This window comes from Psittacula echo (genome assembly GCF_963264785.1).
Source record: "Psittacula echo genome assembly, chromosome: 7".
In the NCBI taxonomy this organism is placed as follows: Eukaryota; Metazoa; Chordata; class Aves; order Psittaciformes; family Psittacidae; genus Psittacula; species Psittacula echo.
Window position 1 is genome coordinate 62,234,609 of NC_137740.1, and position 18,322 is coordinate 62,252,930.

General features: G+C 43.1%; 1 protein-coding gene across 10 annotated transcripts in view; it reads right to left on the reverse strand.

The window, feature by feature from the left end:
* Positions 1-18,322, reverse strand: part of ABCD3 (ATP binding cassette subfamily D member 3) — a gene marked incomplete at its 5' end in the record, with an annotated part of 42,294 nt that overhangs the window by 3,502 nt on the left and 20,470 nt on the right. For 5 of the 10 annotated variants that reach the window (XR_013957385.1, XR_013957386.1, XR_013957387.1 and 2 more), the window contains 17 exons: positions 5,242-5,412; positions 6,340-6,630; positions 9,178-10,166; positions 10,973-11,029; positions 12,350-12,454; positions 12,854-12,973; positions 13,193-13,282; positions 13,385-13,450; positions 13,545-13,622; positions 14,046-14,109; positions 15,040-15,112; positions 15,189-15,277; positions 15,752-15,843; positions 15,922-16,019; positions 16,144-16,213; positions 16,647-16,716; positions 17,059-17,201. Coding sequence is in view for 2 of the 10 variants with exons in the window: in XM_080622931.1 (XP_080479057.1) it covers positions 10,089-10,166; positions 10,973-11,029; positions 12,350-12,454; positions 12,854-12,973; positions 13,193-13,282; positions 13,385-13,450; positions 13,545-13,622; positions 14,046-14,109; positions 15,040-15,112; positions 15,189-15,277; positions 15,752-15,843; positions 15,922-16,019; positions 16,144-16,213; positions 16,647-16,716; positions 17,059-17,201 (1,293 nt within the window). Of the gene's footprint in view, positions 1-5,241; positions 5,413-6,339; positions 6,631-7,010; positions 10,167-10,972; positions 11,030-12,349; positions 12,475-12,853; positions 12,974-13,192; positions 13,283-13,384; positions 13,451-13,544; positions 13,623-14,045; positions 14,110-15,039; positions 15,113-15,188; positions 15,278-15,751; positions 15,844-15,921; positions 16,020-16,143; positions 16,214-16,646; positions 16,717-17,058; positions 17,202-18,322 lie in introns of those variants that run through there. The other 5 variants (XR_013957384.1, XR_013957383.1, XM_080622932.1 and 2 more) reach the window with 5 other exon arrangements.

Consider the following 18,322-nt stretch of genomic DNA (forward strand, 5'->3'; position numbering starts at 1 on the left):
GGAACCTGGCTCATGACAACACTAAAAACCACCCCCCTGACACATAAGCACCTTGCCCCCAGAGACCCTGACTCACGGGACGCATCGTTCCCCCCGAGGAACACTCACCTTGCTCTGCCCTATTCCATACAGCCTATTCCATGTGCCTGGAATGCTGCGATGTCCCCTCAGCACCTCCCTGCTCCCACCCCCCCTCCATTGCCCTAACCACAAGAGCAGACACCCCTGTCCTGCCCTTCCTCCGCTAGAGGGCTCCAACCCTGTCCTGCCCCTCTTCCGCTAGGGGGTGCCACCCCTGTCCTGCACATCCTCCGCTAGGGGGCGCCACCTCTATCCTGCCCATCCTCCGCTAGGGGGCGCCAACCCTGTCCTGCCTTTCCTCCGCTAGGGGGCGCCACCCCTGTCCTGCCCCTCTTCCGCTAGGGGGCGCCACCCTTGTCCTGCCCCTCTTCCACTAGGGGGCGCCACCCCTGTCCTGCCCCTCTTCCGCTAGGGGGCGCCACCCGTGTCCTACCCCTCCACCGCTAGGGGGCGCCACCCCTGTCCTGCCCCTCTTCCGCTAGGGGGCGCCACCCCTGTCCTGCCCCTCTTCTGCTAGGGGGCGCCACCCGTGTCCTACCCCTCCACCGCTAGGGGGCGCCACCCTTGTCCTGCCTCTCCACCGCTAGGGGGCGCCACCCCTGTCCTTCCCTTCCTCCGCTAGGGGGCGCATATGCTGACCGTCCTGTGCTAGGGGGCGCCAAGGCTTCCCGGCCCTTCCTCCGCTAGGTGGCGCCACCGCTGCTCTGCTCGTCCTCCGCTAGGGGGCGCCTTTGCTGACCGGTCTCCGCTAGGGGGCGCCATCACTGTCCTGCCCTTCTCCGCTAGGGGGCGCCACCCCTGTCCTGCCCTTCGTCTTCTAGGGGGCGCCACTCCTGACCTTGCTCCGATAGGGGGCGCCAACCCCATCCTCCCTTCCGCACCGGTGGGTGTCGGCGCTGCCGGGGCCGGGGATCAGCTCCGGGGCCCTTGGGGCCGGGCCGCGCTGCCAGGACCTGACTGAGCCGGGTCCGTCCCTGCGCAGGGATGGACACAGGGCCCGGCAGAGGAGCCGCAGCCGCGCCGGGAGCTGTGTGGAGCCCAGCAGCAGCCGCACTGCCCGTGCTGAGGATGATGTGGGCACAGCCACAGGCTGGGATTTGGGCCCAGTTTTGCTTCTGGGTTCACTTTTGGGTTGGGTTTGGGGTTTGTTTTGCTGTGTTTGATGTTGGTTGGTTGACTCAGGTTGGGGTCTGGGTTGGGTTTGGTTTGTGTTGGGTCGTGACCCCATCTCTTTCAGGTCCAGTTCTGTTCTTTTGCAGCTCTGGCTGGTTCCTGCTCTGGGTTCAGCTCCAAATCACAAACAGCTCTGACCAGTTTGAGCTCCACCACTGCCAGGAGCTGACTGTGCCACATCTGGCCCTGCACAGAGGAGCCCCAGACGCAGTGTGGGGGGTGTGAAGCCCCAAGAAGCAGCTCTGGCACGGCTCCAGGTTGGGGGCTTGGGTCCCCCTTTCTTGGGGTGGGTGGGGGTGTTCTGAGGTGGTGTTTGGTTTGGGTTTGCTGGTTTCATTTTGGGTTGGTTTGGTTTATTTTGGGATTTGGATTTGGTTGGGTTTGGTGTTGGTTCAGCCACAGCTCCTGGACATCTCCAGTTTGGTTCTGGCTCTGGGTTCAGCTCCTGGCTGTCGTGGCTGCAGCTCATTTGCAGCTCCAGGGCTGTGGTTTCTGTCCCCACAACAGCTCCAGCTCATGCCCGGCTCGGGCTCGACTGCAGCCTCAGGTCTCTGCTCGTGGCCAGGTCCTAAATCAATCCCTGTCACGATGCAGATGAACAGGAGCTGTCAGAACTGCTCATGTCCAGCCCTGGAGTAACAAAGAGCTGGCCCCAAGCACACTGTGAAAAGCTCCTTTCGCCCCAGAGCTCCTTTCTCACCCGGTCAATTCGGCCTGGTGCATGCCAGGGTCCCGGCGTTGGGGACACCCCTCCGGAAGGGACCCACGCACCAGCCCCGTCCCCCCAGCCCATACCCCTGCCCAAGGCCCCAAACCCCCCTCCACAGCCTCACCCTCCCCAGCCCAGGCCCAGAAACCCCCAAGAGGGGCTCGTTTCTGGGCCCAAAGCCGCAGGACTCGGGCTCTGGCCCAGGCCCAGGGCTCCATCTGCAGCCAGGAAATTGCCCCTGGGACCGTGCTGCAGAGACCCGGCTCCGGGTCCCGAGCACCCTCGTGAGCCCCCAAGCACCCTCCTGTGCACTCAGACACATTCCAAAGCCCGCAAACCATCTCCTGAGCCCAGACCGGCACTGACTGAGCCGCGAACCGGCCGCGGCTGACCCCGCACCCCGTGCGCTGTGGGATGGCCCCGGAGACCCGGCGGAGCCCGAGGGTGCTTGGGAACCGCGTGTGGGACCTGCACCACGGGCCCTGCCCCGCTCCCAGCGCCGGCCTAGGGCCGAGCCCCCCCGCGCCTCACCCGGGCCCCGCAGGGGTAGCCCGCACCGGCCGCGCCGGCAGCAGCCGGAAGCAGCCAGAGCGAGCGGAAGGACGGCGGCCGCCGCGGCTCAAATCTCCTCGGCCCCGCCTGAGCAGAGGCCCCGCCCTCGCCCCGCCCCGCGCAGCCTCTTCCGCCTCGAGTGGCAAAAAAAAGCATAATCAGTGTGTTCCGATCCAGATTTTCCTAAATGTCTCGTTCACCTCCACCCTGTTTGAACCCAGGTTTCACCCAAATTTGAAGGAAAAGGCACATGCAATTTGTTAAATCTTCTCTTTGCTAACAATGAAAAGCACCAGTTGGAGCAGCTCAGTGAGGGCTGGCAGGAGGGGCAGAAGCAGCTGTGCCCCTGAACACTCCTGTCTTCCATTCAGCCTCTGCTTCCCTGTGCCGGGTTCTCCCTGTCCACTTCTCAAGCACTGCTGGAAACAAGGCTCCAGCTGACAATCCAAGAGGCAGCAACAAGTGCTTCTTTACCCGGTGTTTGCACAGTAGGGTTAAAGCCTGCAGAAAACCATTCTCCCTTCTCCTGACAAAGTCCTCCTTCAAGCTCAGAACACTGAGGAGCAGCTGAGAATTGGAAGATTTTCACACCCACCTTTAAGCTTCTTACCAGAGCTTCTTCCCTTGCTATGGTTCAAACAGAAAACAGATTCCTCTTGCTGCTGTTAACTCGTAAAGGAATGGACTGAGCACCTCAGGGAAGGGACTGAAGGTTTCTAGGAGCACTGGAAATGGGTTACCACTGCACGTGTCCAGCTGAGCTGTAAAAGTCCTCCGAGTCATGCTGAAGTACAAGCTATGTTTGGAGCTGTGATAACCTGCTATCAGTCCAGCACCAAGGAAAAGAAAGGCACGGGTGGGAACAGCTAGAATGCAGCCGTGTTTGTAACGGGGGCTATTTGGGGCTTCACGTGCTCTGAGTTCTTTTGAGAGTGTGGCCCTGCACTCAGGGACAGTGACGGGCACAAGAGTCGGAACAGGTCCCAGCGGAGGGGCTGCTCCTCTGCACTGAGTCTCTCAGGTGGTCACTACGCTGTGTGACAGCCTCAGGGACAATAACACACATGGTGTACACAGAGATTACTACTGCCCCTCAGACCCACCTTCTGTCCCACCAGCAGGATGCACCCCAGCCCTTCAGAGGCGACTCCCTGAGCACGAGGAGATTTCTGTTAACACTGAAGCAGTGACCTCAAGCAGCCTTTCCACGTTCCCTGCTCAGGACTGTTATAAATACAACATTTCCAATAAAACAAAACCCTACTTTAAATGGTTTAATGACCTGGCTGGCATTTGTGGCTTAAAACAAGGAAAGAATGTCCATGTGCAGATTTGACCTTGGCCTTGAATTCCCTCCTAAGCTCCAAAACAATGTGCTAGCGGCTCCTGGCTTTCCAGAAGTCCTGTTGCAATATGTGAGATTGCAGCTGAGTTTTAAGAAGCCTCTCACACACTTGTCTTTCTTGTTAACCACTGCTTTCCCAAATCCATCTGCTCATCCCCCCCTCTGGAGATACTTCATTATCTGTCAGTGTTCTGCTGAGTCTGTCACACTGGCAACTTCTGGCACAGTCGGTTTTAGCGCTGTTGCTTTTATGCCAATACATTCCTGCAGCAGAACACCACAATGAAGGAACTAAATAAAGGCTTATTCACAGAACTCACCTTGTCATGAGTCACCCCAATTAAAATTAGCCAAATGGGGCTTAGCACCTGCTCAGCCTAAGGAAATGGTGTATCTGGTTACATACATCTCTTCAATCGCCTCTGTGGAGGGTCCTTTTCCAGAGCAGCATTCCCCAAACTTTCTATTATCAAGCTTAAAAAAATCAGCTTTGATTTGTGCCAAACTCTAAAGCTATTTTAAAGCAGAAAACTGGCTCAGTCATGGAGGTAGAGTTCCCTATTTCTACCCAAGTAAACCAATCTCAGCAGTCTGAGTTTTGTCTGGACAGCATTGACCTGGATTTTCCAGTTCTGTTCTGTTTTGGTGCAGCATCATGTAGGGATGCCACTTGTTGCCCAGAATGAGGGAAGGGTGGGTAAGAAGGATGTTGGTTTGTGGACAAGCAGAGTGGGGAATGGGCCTGGGCACTACAGCACCAGAGCTCCTTCTGCCAGGAAAAGCAATTTCTTTTCCTTTTCTTTTTGTATTTTGTTTCAAGATGAAACCAGTTTCATTTGATCCTTGAACATACGTGACAGGATGGGTTTGACAAACAGATTCGAGGAACCTGTAACATGCACAGCGATCCTGACCTTCCAAGTGAAGTTTAAGGCATCATTAATACAGGTCTGTCCGTATCCAGAGCACGAGCAAAAGCCTGGAACCCCAATACGGGAAGGGAAAACCAACCAGCCTCCTCCCAGAAGAGCTGCCCATCACTGATTCATGAAACTAAGAAACCTCTTTCCATGCTCATGAAAAGGACTGGCATAAACCAACTGCTATCTACACCTAATAAGGCAGCAAATACATTATACATTGACATAAATGTTCTGAACAGCAGTTTTATAAGCAGAAATTTGAGCTTCCACATTATTCATTTTCTTCTGGGCAGATAAAAGTTGCCCTTTATTTTTTTCTATAAAAGAAAGGTAACTTTTCCCCCTACTATTTCTCACAGTTGGACTGCAGGTGCTCATTAGCATGGTTGTTTCTATGGAAAGGTCACATATCTATGACAACTATATATACATTTTAAAAATAAATTTTTAACTCCTACCTTGATGATAGGCCAATCTCAATGGGTTTTTCACATTCCTAGACCACTTCAGAACACCAAGGATTAGGTGATGCACTCTATCTGTCAAGTGTGCCAAAAGCTGCATCCAACGGAAGAATCACTAAATCAGTTCCTTCTCTCCACTCCTAATCCACAGGGTATTTCTTCTTTCTAGATTTAAGAAACATGAAGATTGAATTTCCTGTTCTGCAGAAACATAAGTCATTTGTCAGCACTAGATACAATTGAATGAAAAAGCCTGTCACATAAGTGTCACCGTAACACTCCATGCTGCACTGTTTCTCTTCCCTAGTCATTCTCCTCATCCTCTCTAGTACACAGTACAGAGCTGATGAAGTAGCACTATATCCAGAATTTTCTTACAGTACAAATCATTTTGAAATACTGCTAAAGTAATCTTGTATTAGGGATGTCCAGCCATATGTGTCTACTCCACCACTACTAGTGCCACATTTAGGCAAGAAACTTCCCTGCAGCACGCAGGCTGGCTGTCAGAGACTAAGCTGAAACCAGATTTCACTGTCCCTTGTCTCCAAGATTGGTATGGGAAGCTGAGATGGCATTCCACCATCCATTGCCTGAGAGATGGGTGGGAGAAGCTGAGACAAGAATCTTCCATCCATTATCTTAAGGATCGGTGTGAGGAATTGCTGCCCATTACGTCAAGAATTGCTACAGATGTGCAGTTGAAAAGCTGCCTGCAAGACCAGCGGAACTGCTTCACCAGGAACATGTTGTACCTTACATCAAGAACAGAAGTACTCCCCCAACTCACAATAAAAGGGAGAAAGGCAATCACCATGGGGACACCCCCCCCCACCGCCTACTACAGAGCCTCAGGGACACTGCCTCCAATGCTGACTACAGACCCTGGATGACTCCCACCACTGAGGACAATGACTACAGACCCTCAGGACACCGCTGGATCCACAGTGGTGACTATCTCCCTGCACCCCAATTCTGTCTCAATTTCGATCTTTTTCCTGATCTATCTCTGTATTTTTTTTAACAGTAACATCCCTTTTAATAATAATTGTCTTTTTGTAATAAACCAACAGATCGATTACAGTACTTGACCTCCTTTGTGTCTTAATTTCACTCTGGCAATCGCGAATGAAATAGGTCTGACACTGGGTTTTTTGCCAGTCGGACCCTGACACTCGCTGGGATGCCAACTCTTCCCAGAAGAATTCAAACTCTGCACCAAGGCTCTTCAACATCCTCAAAAGATGGTGGATTGATCCTTGAGAAAGAGCTGGAATTTGCTGCTCCGTGGCTTCAGTTCTACTGTTCCAGGAACTGATGTTTTCACTCTACATAAGGAAGAATCAAAGTGTTGAGGCACACAAACCGAGCATTTGGAATGACCTGCGCAGCAGAGAGCCCAGAGTTAACAGTTGATCGGCACATTCAGGCATATCTTGGTTTCACTCTTACAGTACCAAGTTTCAAGTATCCTGACAGCTTGTATGTCTACCACAACAAAGGAAAACCATTAAAAATCACCAGCACAATAAAGGTGGAGGGCGATTATCCTGTCTTTCTCGAGTTAGTAAGATTAAAGAACGCTCAAAAGAATCACCACAATCTGATACATTTTAACCTTATTCAGGCCTACACTCTTCTAAAAACAATGAACTTGAAGTGAAAAGAAGTGGCCAGTGGATAATGGTGAGAAAGGTCAGAATCAGTGCAGACTTAGAGCAGATTAATGCATCTATGATCCATTCAGCAAATTACCTGACGTTTGCAGAGCATGCATTCACTGTATTGCTACAAAATTCATAATCACATCATCAAGAAACATAAAAAGCCTAGATATATTTTATCTTTAGATTTATTATTTTTGAGGCACTTAATGTCTGACATTTATATAGCGCCGTTTTCCCCTCCAAAACACTTTACAGTATATACATACAGGAATGTTTCCCACCACTGTTGAAATGCAGCCATCTGACTATTACCAGTACCATCTTCAAAACACCAACCGTTTCAGACTGGAAATCCTCATCAATACTTTGTCTCACTAGTTCAGAATTCCCATGTACAAACTTCCATCTTGTGCTATTAAAAAGACATTACAGCTAAAATACAGTATCACAGTGCAATTCTGCAACAGAACTGAGACTTGGAGCATTGTCATGAGACTTGTTACAATCTTTCATTAGATCAAGTCTATCTCAAAATACTTTAATGTAAGGCCTTTTAAGAATATCATTCTAAAACATCATTCTTGTTTATACTTTCTATATAAGCCTCTGTTACAATCAAGCACAGAAGAATGTCTTTCTGTCCTTCCAGTATATTCAGAAACACTTAGTCCTGGCCCTAAGGAGATATTAGCATCTTCAGTTCCAGTGAACTTCAAGCATCTAAAGGCAAACCTATTCCTCCTTGCTTATGGAGCTGGATTTTTAAGTTGATTTTAGTATTTGAAATTAATCTGAGATTACACACAATTCTGTTATTAACCAATTGAAATGTAAAGTACCTTGGGATTGGCTGCTGGGGTGCTATGGAAGTGTGCTGTGCGGGGGTTTGCTTGACAGTCTTAAAATACATTGAAGTATCCCAAGTTCACTACTCCATTGCAAAGCCTGCCCTAGTCACAAAGATAACAGCAGCTTTCTCACTTTAGAGATTTTTAACTTGTGTATCTAAAAAGGTTACTAAAAGATCCCTTCCAAGAGAAGAAGTTGCATTTGTGCTGAGAACTTTCACGAAAAGGAACAAAACCAAGCCCCCAAAACCCCACACAACAAACTACCTGGCATCCCTACTGTCATGGTTACCGTTACCAGAAGACTACCACCTCACATACAGCATGCTGCTACCTGCTATGTTATGGCTGATGTGAGAATCTGAAGGAATAGAAAGAAAATTAGTAAAATGAGATACCTATTTGCCTTCTTGTGGATCAAGCATGAAAATTTGCACAGGTACCTTACTCTCTTGAATACATTACACCTCAAGAGAGGCTTTTTTGATTTTCCTTGATGCATTATACTATGAATCTAATGTGGTCACTAGATTCTTATACCAGTGTAGCTGTCTGCATTTGAGTACTATGAAAGAATAATAACACTGACAAGAATGGGCAAGGACTAGGATAAAAGGAAAAGTATTAACAGGTAGTGATTTCAACACGAAAGATGATGACGGATCAAACCTGGTAAAAATTAACAGACAGAAGTGCATCCAAATATGTACCCATTCTATAAAAACCTGGGTTTTTTATCTAAACCCTTGATAAAAGATGCACAGAGAACAGATTTATTGCATATGTTATGCATGCCTTCACGTAGTGCATTCCTACATTGTATCTTATATGGAACACTAAGAAACTACTAGACCTTCACTGTACCACAGGTATAGGTAATTTGCATTTTAAAGCCTAAAGAGTGATTCAGTTTGAGTTACACCTTCCTCTTCCCTGATCACACAAAAACAATCACCTTGCTGCATTTATGTTTGTCAAAGTCACATGGCAACCACAAAACTATTTGTATAGAAAAAACAGCTGCAGTAAACTATTTAAAGAGTTTGGTTTCTGCAAGGGGATTTGGCAGCTGGAACAAGAAAACCAGCAGGGACTAGAAATCCTTAGACAACAGGGAGAATCACTGGTGAATCGTTTGTATCAGAAATCAAGAAACTTAATGACAAATAAGAGGATAAAGATGAAGGATGAAAGCATCATTGTAGGCTTTACAGCCTAGAAGAAAAAACAAGTGCCATCATCACTTAGTTTCAATCTCAGATCTGAAAGGCAGCTAAAATCATGAGGAGATCTCGTTTTTTTGAAGAGGGAAATAGGAATTTGAAAAAGCAACTGCTGTACTACAGGACCGAACACACAAAGGACAGACAAGAATCTGCTGTTTAACAGATTAACATTCTGGAGTCCATGCTAACCTCTTCTGATTTCAAGAGAAGAGTGACTGGACCCACATTCTCTTCTCTCTTTCTACTTGTGGAGCCATTCATTTCTTCTGAGCTGAAAATATGCATGAGATTGTTTGATACAAGACTTCTCTTTCTTTTTTTTCCCCTGGTTATCTTATCTTTCATCTCTCAACCTCCTCTCAACTCTTCATTACCAAAGTATTGCTCTGACACAAAAAGGGCTGCTGGGGTGGGAGATGGATGAAGCTCTTGCTAAACTGAGACTGGGATTGCTGAGCAGCAGAGAGAACTGCATGGACAAAGAGATGTTAAAGGGAATTCAAAACCCAGCAAAGAGTAAGTTGAATTTTTTACCAGAAGGAATTAGTCTTTTAGGTTCAGTCCATCCTTTATCAGCAAGGGCGTATTGGCTACATCACAAGGCTTGGTCAAGGAAAAGGCTCTTTCATTTAACTGGGCACAGATCTGAAGATGGGAGAATGTCCTGCACTGCGTGAGATAACTCAGAAATATGCATAGAACAGAGCAAAAATCCAAGACTGCTTTGCAGGAACAAGAGAGGTAGCAACCCTAATTTTAACAGGGCTTTTCACTCAAGGGAAAGAAGGTCTACAAAAGTCAAATCAGCTGATTTCAAATGGTTTGCATCCCAGGATGAATCAGGTTACACTGATTTAAGCCCAATTTAATTTAGGCAGGTTTTTAAACCACAAGAATAAGGACATTCTTAGTACATATCAATAATTAAACCAACATATACACAATTAGCAATATCCTACATAATAGTAAATGCTTAACAGCTTGTTTTGGGTTATCCTAGTTAATTTGTTTAGAAAACAAGCTGAGTAGTTGTATTGTACAATGTCTGCCATACTACACACTTCCTGTAATCAGTCTCTGTAGCAGCTCAGTTCATGACTTTAAGATCCAAATTCAACTGTGTCTTCAGTTATTTTCTTGAACTCGTAGTTTCCTCTGCCATCCATATGCAAGTAAAACTGAAATACAAGAGTGTATGTTAGCAATCACTTGAAAATTACCAGGTCTTTAGCTTCTCCCTCCTCACATTTCATTGAATTCAACTGCCTCTGGAAAGAAGTTGAACTCTGTTGTTTTCTCCCTTAGTATCATCCATCAGTCTGCTAATGGTCACAGCTAGACTTAACACTGCTGTCTTGGGCTTTGTGATAATATATTTAAGTTACACATTCATCCCTGTGTATTAAGTCAGTATTTTCCACACACACATACAGTCTCCCTGCATAAAAAAGTAATGGCAATAGTAAAATCTCAGTTTGGAAGGAAAGAAGTATTACACAGTATTACAGTAATCATAGAATCATAGAATAGTTAGGGTTGGAAACGACCTTAGGATCATCCAGTTCCAACCCCCCTGCCATGGGCAGGGACACCTCACACTAAACCATGGCACCCAAGGCTTTGTCCAACCTAGCCTTGAACACCGCCAGGGATTAACTTTTCAGCATAGATATACTAAGCATCTTGAAAGCAAAAACTTCATGCTGTTTACTGTATTCTGGTTGAAGGGGTTTTTGAGACTATGAAAGAAGACTTAAGTACCTAATGAGCCTTCCATAGTTTTGAGGCATTTAGGGACTTTGGGTTAGTTTCCATAACTAGAAGCATAAGAACATTTCAAACAAGCCACTGGATTATGAAACTAAAACATTTTTTAAACAACAGATCATCATCTCTAAGGACCTAAAAGGAGAACACCTTGAAAGCCAAACAACAAAACCCCTACAACCCACAGATACCCTTAGCAAAAACAAAGGCTACATACATCATGATGTTTCCAGAGTGACTTTCTGTGGGAGACAGTGAAGAGAGTGATGCCAACCTACATGAAGAAAATACACACAATAAAGCAGTTAACTTGTCTCATGGGTTAGGTGTTGGTTATTTGTCAGCATCAGCTGAAGAGCTTACATTCCTAAACACAAACTTCCAGACCCTATTATTAACAGTATACATACGCAGTCTTTATATAAGATTCTGCAGTTGAATAAATAAATTGAAAAGCAGGAGGGATTTCTCTTTTTTAATTGATTTCACTGTTCTTTTGCTCCTAACCATTTGGCAAAGCATACACTGGGCAAAGGAGGCACGGTAGGAGGTAGGTAAACCAATAAACCTGGTGAGTAAAAGAAGTCCACTTTAACAGCAAAAACACCCCAAACCACAAAAGCTATTAATACATTCTAAACTAACAATTTAAAGGTGAATAATCTTCCTTAGTTTCCTTGCAACTCAGCTGATTATGCACCCCTAACAGCAGCACCAACTAAAAGCCAAAATGGCTCTGATGATAAAGCAGGGTAGCACTTTTTCTTACTGCAAGGACAGCTTAAGCAGGAATTCTATTTTCCAGGAACATGTATTAGCCACTTGACAACAAGAACTGTAAGCCACAAGTGAACATTCAAATTAACAGAAAAACAAGTATATGCAACACAGACATAGAAAGTTGTCAGGGTATTGGTATCAATGTGGTAAAATTAAGAAATGATGTCCCTTTTTCTGCAGAGTCCTCACCAGCATGAATTTACTACTACAGAAGGCTCCTTAAGTTCCCACTTCAAGTTTCAAGCACGTATTTCAGTGGATGCACAGGTTTGCTCCATTACCATTCTGTGAATATTGCTGCTGAACAGTTAATGTTATTTCTACATTGAGGGGGTGAAATTGAGTTCTATTAATATTTCACATGGCACTACACAGCATCTGAAATGGTGAGTTTAAGAGAGAAAGGAAGAAGAAAAATATATTCAATATCATCATGTTTTCCTAAAGTGCTTGGCTTTTCCTATCTCAAAACAGATGGAAATACTAACTTCCACCCTCTCATTTTGATGTCCTGGCCAACAGAGGGCTCTTGAACAACAACAACAAAAAAAAGTATAAAATCTTAGATCATTTGATCTTCACTTGACATTTTAAGACTTTATCTGGAGTAGTAAGGTTACTTAGCAGTTAGTAAGAGCTCTCTGACATACAGAGGCCACGTGTACATCTAAATTATCCAAGGCTACAAAACAATTATTGAATTCTAGTGTGCATAAAAGGTCCTTCCATGCCCTCCTAAGCTTTTGGGTGCCTTTTATCATTTTACGTTTCCTCTTAACATACAGAGATAGAACTCTAGCAACAATGACCTTACCTTTCGGCAGTGGCTGTAAATGTAGCCTTCTACATCAACACTAACAGCACTGGTGCATTCATCCAGAATTGCAAACTGGGGCTTATGATAGAATAACCTTGCCATCTGCAATGCAAACCAAAAGGCTACTGTGGATATAGCACTACAACCATGGCAGTGTTACAAGTGAAACTAAGACTTAGTGTCCAAAAATTTACTGTGGCAAGGGAATTTCCTTTAGGTTGGCACTCACTGGTGAACGTCTGTTTATATAACCAAAGTGTAATGGGTGATAAAAGGTCAATATTTCCTATTAATTTTTTAATACAAACAACACTACTTTAGTTTGGTTTCTTTTTTTTTCCCCCTCAGTATTCAGGTATTTCATATTTTGAGGGTTCCTTTTAAGGAAAATACTAATATTTAGTTAAATAGGGATTGCTTACAATTTAGGTTACAGTTTTGACCAGGTCCTGTATTTGTTAAGTATTTACACTTTTGAGACATAGAATCATAGACACATACTGCCATCCTCTGCTTCTCTCCCCCGCTGAGTACATCCATCCAATCCTGAACAATATCCCAGCCTCCTTCACGTTCCAGGATGTGACCCAGCTGGACATTATCCAAATACTCCTTCAGCACCTTTTAATGAAACAGAAATGGCAAGTAGAGCTTAAGTGAACTTAAGAACTAAGAAATGACTGAAAGTTATAAAAGGTTATACTTTTATACTGGTGTACTATCAACCCTGATAAACATTAAACTAAATGCAGTGGTTTTAATAGCAGTTCCAATATTTTTACATCTGAAACATTACACGTTTTAAGCAAGAGAAAGGGTTAATGAATGAATTATCATTACCTGGTCAGAAATCCCTTTTTTTCTCTGATCTTCTAAAGTATCTGGATATATAACTTGATCTCTGAGTGTTCCAAGAGTCATATATGGTCTCTGAGATACAGATAGAAACAAAAAGGTAAGTCAAATATTTCTAAGCATAGCCAAAGTAGGAAGAAAGAGAAAAACTACTGTCAACTAAATACTTTGTCTCACCTGGGGAACATAGAACAACTTTCCTCTTACAGGCTTTGTTAAACGCCCACCAAACAAAGGCCACAACTGCAACAAGAAAAAGGTTTAAACTTGACTGAAAAAAGTCCAATTACAACAGTGCTTTGGAGTCTCTGCTGTTCATTTTCACAAGTTTCCTTACCTCACCAAGAACACGGAAAAGTGAGCTCTTCCCACACCCATTTGGACCACAAATCAATACATTTGCACCAGATCGAACCTAAAAATGCAAAGCCAAGATATTAGAAGTGTACTGGGGAGGTACTGATGAAAGCTTTTGCAAACACTAAGACAAGCTGATATTCTCATAGGCTGGTACATAGCACCTTCTGACACTACAAGGACTGATTTCCTGTAGTCATTTAGTTTTTGTCTTTTTTAACTAGTCTAGCATCAACTGCAGCTGGGAAAAAACCCACACTTGTAACAATGAAAACACTTTCGGGTAAATAGCTCATTGCCTTTTTATTTTCTCATTTTGACCTAACATGAGGATTACTTTTGTTCCCATTTAAGCATACCATATAACCACCTTTCTAGCTTTGATTGTACATCTATTTATAGGTCAGATTACCTCTGAAATTATCATTTCCCCTTTAAAACTTTAGATGAATATAATTTTCTATGATATTAAGAAACTCACCTCAAAGTTAAGGTCTTGAATCAAAACATCTCCATTAGGTGTCACCAGTGGAACATGATCAAACCTGTGTTGCAACATTTAAAATAAAAGGTAATTAACAGCTAAGGAAGTTTTCGAACCACAAGTGGTACTTTAGTGTTTAACAACTATCTATAGTTTGTTGGTAGTTTTTTTGTCTTCACATATTTGCTTTCTGAATCCTTCTAAGTCTTTGGTCTCCAAAACACCTTGTGGATAAAAACCTACATTTAAAGATGCTCTTCATTTTAAACCTGGTAGTGGACGGTTAGTCCATTAGTTCCAGGATACAAAATGAATGATTCTCTGCTCTCCTCCCCCTTGTTTGCTTCTTTTTCCCCCTCAATAAAATAATAAAAGTAACTCTAGCATCTCTTTTCTCCTCTCACTCCCCTCCACTTCACTATCTGATTTCCACATTGTCCAGACTGAGGCTATTTCATCTATTATCTGGCTTTACTCCGCGTCTTCTTCAGGTAGTATTACTATGTCAGTACTATGACTCTCAAACTGCAAAAAGCTGAGGAACTGATTGTTACTTGAGTACATCAGTGAGGGGTCCAAGCATGCAGATATACAAACTGAATACAGACTTGCCCCTGAATTTTACTGCTAATTTATATCATGGAATAAAATCTGTAACCAACTTATTTCTAAGAAGAAGTCTGATAAAGTGTTAACAAAAAGGTCTGGGAAGTCACATTCCAAAGGACAGCTGGAAATATTACTACAAAGGCTATGTCCAGACAGCATATTATGTCTTCTCTTAAGGTGAGAGGACAAGGATTGACTTACATAACAGAAACGGTGAAAGGGAGTGAGGCAGAATTATTTGTAAATAAACTACAGTACAACAGGAGCTGCACCTTGTAATAATGTGTATTAAAACCTCTGTTAACAGAGGCAGAGGGAATGACTAATGTCTTTCCAGGCTAAGTTAAAAATATTGAAGTTGTGGAAACTTTGTAAAACATACTTGATAAGGTTATCAGTGTTGATAATTTCTCCAGATCCAGGTATCAAAGGCAAAGCTGGCTTTTTATCTGTATCTTAAAATAAGAAGAAAGTGTTACAGACTGGAACGCTACGGAGAGATGCATATACTGCATATTACATCATATCTACCTTTTTCCTGTGATACCATAGTACGCTGATATTTGCCACCATTTAAGTCCTTCAGAACCTGCATTAGTTCTGTAATTCGAGCTGTGAAACTGAAAACAATCCACAGAAAAACCATAAAATTAACCAAAATTAATCTTTAGAAGTTTCAGAAATCAACAGTAACTCTAATGAGTACAACTATCCAAATGATGAAGTTATTCAACCCAGCACAGAAACAGAACTTTAATATTTGAGTTGCACTGAGGTTGTCCAATATTCACAATACTTTCAAGAACCTTTTTCTGTAATAGGCAAGTATTTGGTAACTTTTCTTCTTAGATGTTGTTTCAATTAAACATTCAAATTGTATGTTCAGATACGAAATTACTAGTGGACATAATTATCACACCTTCAGATTTGTTTTCAGCATCAAATATTTTTAACCCCTAGATTTCTAGGGTGCTGCAGTGAACAAATCACACAAAACCATTTTAATTCTAAGTCAGTTTCTTGAAATGAGAAGAGAAACAGCAACAACATAACTTTCAGAAAGATAAGTTGACACAACTACTTATGAAGCTTACCCAGCCAATCTTGTCATTTCACGGCCTGCTAGAACTATTCTGCCCAAGGCTTGAGACATTCTCAGTAACATTCTTCCGCTTTGGTAGTAATCCTAGAGTAGAAGAAGGTTTCTTTATGTAGACTAACAGAATTTAAATTCAGGAAATGGTTTTAATTCTGTTCTATTTACCTCCAAAAGTTCTGCGTGAGTACTGTTCTGGTGGCGAGGATCAGCCAGGTTCAGAAACGGGCGACTAACAACCAGGTAACCAACCACAGTGGCAAGGTCTGAAGTTTAAGAGTAAATATTAAGCTACACATTAATTAAAGCAACAAGAAAAAAGATTTCTCATTTTAAAATTTGAGCACTTTGTTATTTATAGCAATCCATTAGCACTGGATAAACACTTACATTTGGCAATGATGGTATCAATGAAACCCATTGAGAACCTGAACAGGATGAAATTATGCAAGTGTTCCACCTGGTAAGTTACAGAATAAACAAGGTCAAGTTAGATCAGTACCTTTTTTATTATCTTTTATTATTTTACAGACATTTGATTCCCAACAATTATTTTTCCCTAAGTCACAGACACCTCAACACTCCTATAATGATGACAAGCACTGCACAAGTGTCTCTGCTGGCAAAGACCTGCTCTCCAACACAACCTACACTTGAAACTGAGCACTGAAAGAATAGTTTTTGTAGTGAAAACGGTGAAAAGGAGGTAAGTGGCAAGAGAAAGAGAAATCTGGCTTCTGCTTACAGCCCACTCATTTTTAAATCTAATGACTGTAGCAGCATAAGCATCAAGCCACTATAATTCAATTTATACTAAAATATGTCAAGAATCACCATCATAAAATTAATTGAAGTTTTGCTTAAAATGTTTTAAAAGATGAAAGAAGTTTTACCAGTTTACGGAAGGTTTTGTGAATAGTCTGTTTTTCTCTCAAGTTTCCATTATAAAAAGCAATTTCTTCACTAAAAAAAAGAAAAACAGATTTTTTACATCAGTCTTTGAAGAAGTCAGCCATAAACCACAGGAATGTATCTCCCATTTCAGTCACTTTAGAAAATGAGAGTCTGTACATTTTCACAACAGTAGAACATAAGCTTTTTATACCCTAGCTACAGTTTGTCTTTTGAATTAAGAATATAATGCACATATACATTAGTTAAAAATAATCCTCATAAAGATGTAAACACTTTGCTCTGAACCAATAGCATTCGACTTTCCAAATACATATGTTAACATACAGCTTCTCCACCTATACCACAGCATTACTTTGTCACTTTTATCTTGCCATCCAGGTAAATCTATACCTGTTTGTAATAAGCCGTGAGTTGACGTATCTGTACTCCCCTTCATATTTCTGTTCTATAACAGTCATCTTGCCAATTGGTCGTCTCAAACGGGTAAGGAAGAACCCCGAAATAATCAAGTAAGCCATCATGCTAGCTGGACCCTGTGAACATCAAACCATAAGAAAAGCTTACCATCTAGACGGTTTCAAATTGTAACATCTATATACAAAATGCCCAGAAAGCATGAATCCCTGGATTCTCACTTTCTATGAGTCTATGTTACCACTTCAGTTACCCTTGAAATTCCCACCATGTTCCTTTCTTTCATGTTGTAGATACTATTTAATAATTTTACCAATTCTCTGTCCCTAGATGCCCTTCCCATCCCAGCCTTCTACTCAAGTTCTATGCCACCTGTGTTTCCTACTGTCCTAGCTTATTTCATCAGGAATTTCCTTGTCCTTTCTCATTTCCTCTCCTTTATTTCTACCTACTTCATTTTCTCTGTATTTGCTACATTGTTGTAGCAGTCAATATTTCAATCCCATTCTCTTCTTTGATCCATACATCTCCCAACACACTCCCTTCTCTCAAGCAGTCCTTGTCGGGAACTCTTATTCTTCTGCATCCTAAGATTCAATAGACCAGGGCTCTCAAACAGCATGCTTAAACACTACTGAAGTTTGGCACGGTATAAAACCAAGGGCATCAACTGAATTCGGAATAAACTGCCTGTAATAACTAAATACTACCGTGAGCAATGCTAAGACAGAGACTGTACAAACTACCTAAATTCAGCTAAGCCTTACTGCAGTCTGTTCCAACAAAATCATGTGTCCCAGAAACGCTTCTTGTCAAACCCTGGACATTTCTGATAATGCATTGTTTTATTAACCTGAAGATTTATGAAATTATCCAGTTTATGGTGGAGGAAATATAATGGTCATACAGCTGAATGCAGGGAATGACTCCTTTATAGAGGCTGCAATAAAACAGAAAACATATTTTGCCCCTTAAATGGAAGCCATGCAAGATATATCGGGCAGAAGGGTACTCTACTAAATACGATTCCCAAGTAACTGCCAGAAGAAAATAAAGAATTTTCTTGTTTCTTCAAATTGTTGGTCGAATTCCTGCAAATGCTGTTTATATTTTGTTTGCCTCGAGATAAGAGAGCACTAAAGCATATAAAACATGAAGCGTAAAGCATGGTGTCGGTATAACCCTTCAAATTATGGCTGAATCTACAATTAACGTGTAGAGTTTTCCTCAGGCTCTGAAC